The 10,985-nt window shown below is 42.2% G+C and overlaps 1 protein-coding gene across 2 annotated transcripts in view; it reads left to right on the top strand.

Annotated features, from left to right (window-relative positions):
- Positions 1–1,100: 1,100 nt before the first annotated feature.
- The window catches only part of mpv17 (mitochondrial inner membrane protein MPV17), a 31,753-nt gene continuing 21,868 nt past the window's right edge, over positions 1,101–10,985 (top strand). Inside the window, exons 1-2 of one of the 2 annotated variants that reach the window (XM_029750710.1) lie at positions 1,101–1,167; positions 1,902–1,987. In XM_029750710.1, coding sequence (XP_029606570.1) covers positions 1,915–1,987 — 73 coding nt within the window. In that variant the 5' untranslated portion in view covers positions 1,101–1,167; positions 1,902–1,914. The remainder of the gene's footprint in view (positions 1,168–1,901; positions 1,988–10,985) is intronic. The other variant, XM_029750720.1, reaches the window with a different exon arrangement.

The following is a 10,985-nucleotide window of genomic DNA, read 5'->3' as shown; positions in this document are numbered from 1 at the left end:
GTCTTAAAAAAAGAGGATCCCCAAGATATCCTCAGGCATTTTTTAGCCAAAACTATGCATATGCATATTGTTAGCTAACAGACATTTGGACGGTAAACACAGTGTTACATATTTGTCCAGTTGTGTGTGTGTGTATAATAAAAACATCTATGTTTTTCCCTTAGGGAGAGTGGTTGTCTTTACTGGGTCTCTATGTGTCAAACAAGGCTTCTCTATAGGGCATCAGCTTTAGCTATGTTTGTTACCTCACCTGTATCATGTTTTAATAGGCTGACCAGCTTGACCATGTACATATTTTGTTTTTCTGGCCTTCATAGTTACAGGATTGCAAGACAGAACCTTGAGGATTCAGTGGCTTTGAGTGATTAAATATAGTGTCTTAAAAAAAGAGGATCCCCAAGATATCCTCAGGCATTTTTTAGCCAAAACTATGCATATGCATATTGTTAGCTAACAGACATTTGGACGGTAAACACAGTGTTACATATTTGTCCAGTTGTGTGTGTGTGTATAATAAAAACATCTATGTTTTTCCCTTAGGGAGAGTGGTTGTCTTTACTGGGTCTCTATGTGTCAAACAAGGCTTCTCTATAGGGCATCAGCTTTAGCTATGTTTGTTACCTCACCTGCATTTCTGTTTTGTATAGCTTGAACTGTCCATGGGTGTCTGCTTACTACTGTATATCTGCTTGTGTGGTTCACACAGCTTGGTTACATTTATATGCTCAACAATGTTCCATGAATCTAGATTTTTTTTGTGTGCCTTTTGTCGATTAGACATTTTTAAAAAGCATGATGTCAGGACAAGGCTTCATTGGGCTTTTTGTTGTGTGTGTTCTCTTAGCAAAAAGGAATCTTCACACACAAATCACTGCAATATTTCATGCTATCATTTCATGTCCAAGAAACAATAAAATAATACGAACTGGATGTTTTAGTTTTGTGTTACCCTGTTCATGTTCAACTGTCTGTGAGAGAGAGAACTGAGTACTTGAAAATAGAAAAGGACAGAAGTTCAGCATCACTACATTGGTCACTTCTCATAGGGTTAGCATTGCACCACCAGAGGGTGACATAATCCAGTTGATGCTGTATTTGTTGTGGAAGTGACGTCGGTTAGAATAGTCTGTGTTGTGTGTCTCTCAGTTGGGATCTGTATTAAGGAAGGCATGTAACAATTTTATTCTATCTTTTCGCTTTGTAACACTTTCATTGTCTGGTTGTACCGTTTGTATTATGTAGAAAGGATTAGCTTGACTATAATGTTAGAGCTGGATGACAAGTTTCTTATCGGTGGCAGAGTAACGTTAGTGGCAGAACTCCAGAGAGTAGCTAAGTTAGCTAACGTTAGCTAATGAGGTTGCAAGGCTAGGATTAGGATGCTTTACGTCTGGTTGACTAGGAAACAGGGATATGTTGAATAAATAAATAATATTTTCACTATCAGGATTACATTAAGTACCGCAAGTATGACTGCAGTAGCAGTAACTAGTTACAGTGTAGTAAAGTTGGCCAAATCCAATTTTGCTCCCTTCCCCGTGATAAGGTAATGTGGAAAACGTTATGTAGGCAGCACGTGCCATTCATCTGTCTGCCCGCCAGGCATTCCATTGCATAAGCTGCAGAGTAGGCTAGCCTACATTTTCCATATGGCCGCAGTTACTTCCTCTGTGTTTTTAGTAAAGTAACGTTTGGTTGTCTACTTAATGATATCAAGAAACTGTACAGATATCACCCAACCATTAGCTGTTTTCAAAAGTCATAATGAAAATAGTAATGTCTCATATATCTAAAGTTCTATATTGAACTACCAATGTCCACACACAATCAATCAGTTGATGGCAAGGCATATGGGTTATGACTGGTTATAAGCGGTTCTGACAAGATTGTCTGTGTTCCAGCATAGAGCGGAGAATGGCGGGCCTGTGGAGATCCTACCAGGCTCTTATGACCAGGCATCCATGGACTGTCCAGATAATCACAGCCGGTATGAAAACACCCACAACACTAGGTTACATTACAGTGACTACACTATGTCCACTGCCCCCCTCTACAGCAAAGCCTCCGGCATAATTTCCACCAAAGATAGTCAATTTCCCCCAAAATTTTGTCTTAGGCTTTCACCTGATTTCAGCTGCTTCAACTTTTTCAGCTCTGATGTCAAATCCATCTCACAGACTGTGTCTGTCCAAATGTTTACAAATGCAATCCCCCTATTCCATGGTTTATGGATGAGAGCTGGTGGTCTGAATGGGGCTGTTGAATGAGAGCTCGTAGTCTGAATGGGGTTGTTCAATTTGTGCTGTACCCTAAAATGGAGCCCTGTCTGTATTCTGTAAATATTTGACATGTTTCCTGTTGATTCAGTGACAGTGTAGATTATGGTTGCAAACATCATAGGAAGCACTGTGACTACTAATCAGAGGATCCAAGCTAATATGACTTCATCGATATTTTGATTAGGTTTTATTTTTTATGTAGGTGTGGAAATTGCCTTGAAGACAGGTAAATCATAATGTTCTCCTATATAGTTTTATTATGTCCTCTTGTAGAATATAGGTGTTTTTCCATTAAAATGCTGAAGTGTCTCATTAACCAACATTTACATGCCCTCACTGTGTTTTTGTTCTGTTAACACAAGATGGCAGTGAAGAACAGTCTTTTCACTACCCCTATACTGTAGGTCCTTGGGAGATGATGCATATGTCAGGATTAGGTGCCAGCCTTGTTTTGATAGCCAATTAAATCTAATCAATATTTGTTCAGATATTTCACCCTGATTTGATAGGAATATTTGGCTGACTCGCTCCTCTATAACTTGTACTTCAGTGGTAGCCCAAGTCTATATTGTCACTGTCAGTGTAAAAAAGGCTTTGATATTGCCCTCATTTGTTACCTTGGTGTTTCTCCTCTCGGAGGCAAAGCTGTGTCTGTGTGACCGATAACGATTCAGAGTGGAAACGTCAACAACATCCCTATTTATACAACCACACGACAATGTGCTGCCACAGCTACATGAGACTGCCTGCCAAATCAACCTTTATGGGATGATGAAAACTGGACGCTGTTATGAGTGTTTTGTTTTCCACAGTAAGTAGGCCTAACTATCCAAACGACACAGTCCCCTTTTTTCCAAATCTGATCTCATGCCTCAACACTTTACTAGGAGGAACAATTGGCTAATTAGGGAAGGGTCACACCCCTGCCTTAGTCATTACCTCACTGATCGCATAAGGAGCGCCAGTGTCAAACCGCCCAGAAGCCTGGCAGTGGCAAAGCTGTCCTCTGTCTTTGCCATTATTAACAAAGGTGTGTTATGAGATTTCAATTTAATTGATTATTGATATTCTTCTGGAATGTGTCCACACAGATTTGTAGGAGATATCCGGTACAGGGAAGACTGGTTGTAATAAGAACGCATTAGTGCCCTTCCTAGGCAGCTGGGTTAAGGGGTTGCAGGCAGAGTGAACATTTTATGTAATTAAGATGTCTGACTTGAAGAGTGACTCATCATCTTAGTTTTCACTGGAGAGAGAAGGGAGAGGGTGTACTGGTTTACATTTAGCTACTGTAGCTGTGTGGAAATGCTGATTTGTATGTACTGTAGTGCACTGGAGACGAGATAATGAGTGTGTGTTCTCCCCACTGAGGGGACCACCAGACCTCACAGACATGAAGATCTGCTCTAAAAAGGCAGAGACACAGCAACTGCAGACAAACCCAAACTTTTCTGACCTCTATTTAGCTTAGCTCTAGGTCTGCTTACCTATAGCCTGTAGGATACATGGAATTCAGTACCTGACATCAATCAGTCAGTTGATGAATGGATTGATCAATGGATGAATGATTGAACAACGAACAAACTGAATGAGGAAAAAGGGAGATCTCAGGACACCAGTGAGCTATGGTAGCAGTAGCTGAATCCCAAAGTCAAGTTGTGAGTGTGGATCCTGAGAGGCACTCCTACCTGGAGGGGACGGGTCAGGCTGGGTTGGCTTCATCAGTTAAATGCCCCTGAGGGCTCAGTGGGTCCACTCCCTCCCCAGTGGAACAACCATCAGGCCCCAGGGGGAACGCCTGCCAACTCTCCCCCAGATCACTTCACTTAGCCTGGGCCACGTCAATCACCATCAGCCCCATTAGCCTCTATAGGCTCTGGCTCTCCCTCAAGGACGGGCCCCTAGAGCCGCAGCCAGCCAGCCTGCCAAGCTAGCTAGTGCTGACATCAGCACTCTCAATAAAGGAGGGGAGAGGAAGCTCGTTGGCACCTCTTGACTAGCTACGGGACCATGTCTCAGTGGGCATCAGATGGTGGCTACCAGCTAGATAGATATGGTATTAAAGTTTGGAGGAAAGATGTTTTTGTTGCACCTGTCCTGTGGTTTTATTGCCGAACACTCACAAAGGACCTTACAAAAGAGAAATGGTAGCTGTAAGAGGGTAGTGTCTGGCTGTGTTTAAGGGTGAGCTCATGTAGTGTTGATAAGCCCTGTGTTTCTCAAGGTTCATGGCTGTTCTGTTCTTAAAGGGCCAGTTATTACAATAAAGGTTTACAATGAAGGACACACTCCAGTCAAGATAGATCTAGGTTTATCTGATCTGTTAAGGTGTGTGTGTGTGTGTGTGTGTGTGTGTGTGTGTGTGTGTGTGTGTGTGTGTGTGTGTGTGTGTGTGTGTGTGTGTGTGTGTGTGTGTGTGTGTGTGTGTGTGTGTGTGTGTGTGTGTGTGTGTGTGTGTGTGTGTTGTTAAGGTCAAGTTGTAGATGCTCCAGTAAAAGCACATAAAAGGTTCCACCCTCTTCCCAACTACCTTATTAATTATTCCATGACATTTTAAGAAAAAGTTAGATCATACAAAGAGGGCTTGTCTGCCTTGGAATACATTATTATTAAGGCCCAATGTCCTTTTTAAAACATGATATTTGGCTGTGGGAGGTAGAGGCAGGTCTGAGCTGTCTTCAGGTGAAAGTTCCCTGCTCAGTGTGTCAAACATGAGTACCACAACACCTCATCCTCTTGCTGATGCAGCTGGAGGTTTGTAGACTTGGGCTTCACCATGGCCTGATTCTTAACCAATCTAGCCACATTTCGGTTCCTCCTCCCTGCAGATCTGAGAGCATAGGGTCCGCTCAGTTTTCTCCATGGTTTGATGGGGTGAGTGTGTGTGTCCTCTGTCCATCAATGTCCCCCTCAATGTCACACCCTGATCTGTTTCACCTGTCTTTGTGCTCGTCTCCACCCCCCTCCAGGTGTCGCCCATCTTCTTCATTATCCCCAGTGTATTTATACCTGTGTTCTGTTTGTCTGTTGCCAGTTCGTCTTGTCAGGTCTTACCAGCGTGTTTTCCCGTCTCCCTGCTTTCTCAAGTTCTGTTTCCTAGTTTCCCCGGTTCTGACCATTTCTGCCTGCCCTGACTCCGAGCCTGCCGTTCTGTACCTGCCTGACTCTGACCTGTTTATGGACCTCTGCCTGTCCTTACCCCGAGCCTGCCTGCTGTTCTGTACCTTATTCACTCTGCCCTGGATTACAGACCTCTTCCTGCCTTTGACCTGTCTTTTGCCTGCCCCCTGTTTGGGTCAATAAACATCTGTGACTCTAGCTGTCTGCATCTGGGTCTTATCCTGAGTTCTGATACTCAGGTTGTGTTCCTTCGTGTCTCTCTGTCCTTCCATTCATTTCCTCCAAGAGAGGTGAAGGCCTTCTGACCCAGGCCCTGTATGTGTGTGTGCTCTAGTGTTTGTGTGTCGTTTGAAGAGTGGCCTGAGGGGCCAGTCAAGCTCACATTGCCCAGAACAAACTGTTTTTAAACCTGGTCATGTTCTCTGCTCACTCCTTAGTCCCCGCCGCACCACGCTGCGTCATCATTTGACAACGGCCAAGCTAAAAACAGAAGCACACTAAATCTGGAGCTCTGCCGTCAGTGGTTGGATGGGCTGTCTGTGTCAGCCGTGGTTCTCACACCTCACCGAGTCATGCATCTCAACACCTAGCCTGGTCATCCTGCATCTTAAAGAGGATGCTGTTCTGGAGTTTAGAGGTGTAAGCTTTGGCCCAGGTAGTGCTCCCTAGAAACAGGCTGGAGGTGTGGGCACTGGGCAGTGGTCTAATACGCTCCCATCTCTCCCTCTCTGTAGGGGAGGGGATTCTACCTCTCCATGGTGTCTGATCACCCCTTTCCCCTGTTATCTTTCTGTCCCATTGTCCACAGTCAGGGCTGCTCATCTCTGTTCCTCCTGATAAGTAGCATACACACCACACACACAAACAGACCACACACACACACACAGACTGTTTACTCCTTTATCTAGTAGGCCTACTGTCTGCCAAAAGTTGTTTACAAGAATCCACAATTTCCTCTGTTATGAACCTCCATGAAACCTGCTCTCTCTCCACATGTGTTGTATCTGTATGACTCTGTTCATTAACTGCTCGGTGAGAGCTGGCATTTATCTGACTCTTCAGACCTGCCAGTGAGAGAGTGTCACAAAGAGGAATGCTTTGAGCCTGAAATTGGCTTGTGCTCATATCTAACGAGATACTGGCGACTTTTGCTTACGCAGAGAGAACAAATTTGTGTTGCTTTGTCTCTTGTCGTGATGTCAACAAAGGCTAGAACACATTGGTCTGTGCCTGTATTGTTTGTTGTGCAGCGTATTGATGGAATTGTTTTTCCTCTCAGAAGTTTTCTAGTCAGAGACATGGAGAGGAGTCATCTTTTTTTTTAGCTTAATTTAGAAGCTGCATCATAACAAGTTAGGAGTCACCGTTTTCGCAACTCTTTGTCAAAAGCGGAAACAACCCCCCCATACTTTTTTGTAATCAATGGGTTTTTTATCATCAACCAATCTCGCTCAGTCATATTCATCAATGCACCTCCTAAATCAAATGTTTGCATCCTCTGCTGTAGATTTCCCATATGAGCTGATCTCCGCAGAGACACGCGCGGCCGTTGTTTGTTTAAGCATGTATAAATAATGCATGTGTATGTTTGTCCCCCTTCCCGCGAGGGGATCGATGCCCCCAAGCCCAGCCAGACTCTGGACAGCGGAAGGGAATGGGACCTGTGACATTTCCAACAGATTGGAGGAGACGGCTCTGTCTTCTTGATTGGCACTTCCTGTGTGTGTTGACAGGAGGTCTCGCACGCACGTGCGATTCCATGCCAGCGTAGGCAAAAAAATATGTTTGGTATCAGATTGTTCAGGCAATTCTCGTTTAAAAACGTCATTGGGAGGAAGGATGTTTGACATGCTTTTTACATTTGTATCACAAACCATTGTTTAGAATATCATGATGGAAGTGGCCATTTTAGGCCCTTTTAGACCTATACATGCCTGCTATGATCCATGATCTGTACATGATACAGACATCTTGGTGTCATTATACTCCTTATAGTATGTGCTAAAATATGGAGTATGTCTAGATTCTGAAATACAATTTTATCACATTCATTTATTCAACATTCAAAATGTTATTAATCTATGGAAAGGACCCTTTTTGATTTAGCTTATTTTTACTCTTCAAACAAGTCAAATTTCCAGAATGCCCTCTCTGGTACTTTTAATGATATGATAGATTTTATACATAGAAGTTGACATTATAGGTCAGTGGTAGTCGTTAATATTTCTGAGGGAGCCACTTTTGTAAAACAAAATCACTGGGCGAGCCACCGTAACAATCGGAGAATGGGGGTTGGGGGGGGGGGGGGTCAGCAAGTAAAAATGATTCATAGGCCTACTACATGATATCAAATGGATTCATGCATGATATTTAAGATACTATTAACATGGACTATCAAGCTATTTGAATCTCTGATTTTCTATTTTATGTCACTTGGGGGTATCAGCAACAAATATGTAAAAAATTATTTGATGTATCTTTGAATCTGACCTTATTGCCATTATCTCAATTAAAGTTATAGCACAAAGATATGTAAAATCAGGTAATGGCATATTTCAGTCTGAAGAAGGTATGCTTTGGAGTGATTGAAATGCATCGAAGGGATTGGAAGTTCAGGAAAACAAGGATAATGATGATCATCAAACAGTCTTTGTGTGTGATAGGGAATCAATTAATTTCCCTTAGTCAAGCTATTCTATGCAGATTTATCACTCCCTTCTAACGCGTGTTCCTGAGAGTCTCGGCCTTCAAGAATGGAGTGAGGTCATAATCAGTAATAGCTCCAACCATTCAGTCTTGAGCCACATTAGTAGGAAGAAAACTATATGAAGATGCACCAGAAGTGTTAGAAACCACTTTTACCGCTCCGTTAGCCGATATCGGGTTCTATGAACTCAACAGTGCATTCAGCTGACTACGGAAAACACTACATTCATTTAGAATATTGCCGCGAGCCGCCAATTACCGTAATTTTCGGACTATTGAGCGCACCTGAATATAAGTCGCACCCACTGAATTTTTACAAAATTATTATTTTTAACATAAATAAGCCGCACATGTCTATAAGCCGCAGGTGCCTACCGGTACATTGAAACAAATTAACTTTACACAGGCTTTAACGAAACCCGGCTTGTAACAAAAATAAATAGGCTTTAACGAAACACGGCTTGTAACAAAAAATAAAACATTTGCAGTAAACAGTAGCCTACCAAGAAAGTCATTGGTCACTATCTTCCTCCTCCTGTGCACTGAAACCACTGAAGTCATCTCCTTCGGTGTCGGAGTTGAATAGCCTCAGAATTGCTTCATCCGATATTGGATCGTTTTCATTGTCGCTCTCGTCACTTTCATCCGGAGGCAAATCCCCCGCTGAGCCCTCTTCAACACGCAGCAGTCCAGCCTTTCGAAACCCGTTGATGATAGTGGATTTTTTGACAATGCTCCACGCTGTCAGGACCCACAAATTTGAAAGTGGGAAAAATCCATATATTAGCCGCGCCATTGTTTAAGCTGCGACGTTCAAAGCGTGGGAAAAAAGTTCCGGCTTGTAGTCCGGAATTTACGGTAAGTTGTCGACAGACGCAATGACTATGCTTGTTATAGGTCATTAACCAGTCACAGCCCCCCATTGGGATTGTACATTCAGCAAACCACCAGCAGAGTTCCCTTTGAATCCATTTTCTCATTCACTGTGTTGGTGGAGCTCATAACATTTATCAGAACTTCAGAATTAGCAGAGAGCCCACTCTGGAAATGTGATGTACTTGGAGAGTATATTGTTCCAAACAAAATGTCTTAAAATGAACAAAATCCAAAAAGATACATTTAAGATATTTATATGAATATTTTTTATGTTGAATAAATGAATGTGAAAATGTGTATTTCAGAATCTAGACATACTCCATATGTTAGAGCACACGATAAGGCAACTAAATCCAGACATGGGATTTAATAATTATAATCATTTTCACACTTCAAATTGACCACAACTAAGCCCAAAAAGAGATTGTATTTGAAAATAACAATAATTTCATACCTTGATTACATTGAGGCGTTTTATTTATTTGTGGGAATACTTGGGAACAGACTTTCAAAATATTTTTTTGTTGTTGCTGAATTCCTGGTAATTTCCAGTATTTTGTTTTCTCCCCAAAACCAAAATTTGCTCGTCGGGCCGCCTGTTGCCGACCGCTACCATAAGGAGTATAATGACACCACGATATTGCCTGTATCATGTACGGATCATAGGGTCTTACAGGAGGCATGTATAGGTCTAAAAGGGCCTAAAATGGCCACTTTCATCATGATTTTCTCAAAAATGGTTTATGATACAAAATGTAAAAAGTGTGTCAAACATCCTTCCTCCCAATGAAGTTACTATGTGAGAATTGCCTGAATAATCTGAGATACCCAAAATAATTGTCTTTAAGCACCGTACACACACACACGCAGGACACGATCATGTCCCACTGAGGCCTATCTGGCAATGGCATATGTTTCCATCAGTCACTGAGGCCAGTGTCCATTGACTCCTCTCTTTCTCTCTCTCTTTTTCAGTCTCATTGATAAAATGACACCGTACAAGTCTCTCCCCCCCCTCTAGTGCAGAAGTATTTACAGAGCAAGGAGCTTCTGGAAGGTTTGACCTATCCTGTGTGACCCGGGCAGACACACTTCAGTGCGTCAGTAATCCCTACGTGTGGCAGTAAGGCCCTCCAAAGACAATGACTTACAGGACCAGTGTGTTTTAGGATGACTCATTCAGTCAGAGCTTTGTTGATGAGGCCAGAGGACAAAAGTGAACTTTTTAAGTGTTTTATTGCATGTGACTCTAAATCAGGATAATCAGCCCTTGCTAAATCACCTCAATGGATTTGGAGAAAAAAAAAACATCAAATTGATTAATTATACATTTTTAAGATGCACATCTCTTTGGTTGTGAATGTGTAGGAAAATTGTCTTTATTGGATTTCAGTGCATGTATAAAATAAATGTATATTAATGGCTATATTGGTTAAATTGGCTTAGTGCCTCTATCTAATGATATTAGCCTATTAGATGTGGTCTCATCTTGTTGACATATCATTGTGACCGCAAGACACTTGCTCACATCAATCTACACATTGTCACAAATGTACTACAACTGTGTAATATCCAAATTACACTTGCCCATCTTCTGAAAACATCAGAAACCCTACCTCTTCAAAGAGTATCTTAAACACTCTTCAGGGCAAGTACAACTAATTGTCAGACGAGCAGATTATAGATAAGTGGTCCTAATCAGGCAAAAATCACAATATCAAACAATTAGGTGACTCTGATCAGAATTGAATCAAACTGTCCTCCGGATGGGATGTATTGCCCAATGTCGTCCCAATCTCTGCAGAGCGCATCGCAGTAGAATTATTATACGCCTGCATTGACAGGCAGGAGCGGTCTTTCAATCATGAAGTCGCGAGATACGTTCTTGAGATCAAAGCAAGCTGCGTGTTCGCATTGTTGATATTCATTGCTAGTTAGTGAGTAATTTTCCCAGTTATAGCATGAATCGTGAATAATGTTGCGTGAGAAAGTTAAACGCTTAAA

The sequence above is a fragment of the Salmo trutta genome, chromosome 1 (assembly GCF_901001165.1).
Source record: "Salmo trutta chromosome 1, fSalTru1.1, whole genome shotgun sequence".
Classification (NCBI taxonomy): Eukaryota; Metazoa; Chordata; class Actinopteri; order Salmoniformes; family Salmonidae; genus Salmo; species Salmo trutta.
The sequence above is the reverse complement of the archived record's forward strand: the minus strand, read 5'-3'. Positions and strand labels throughout refer to the sequence as shown.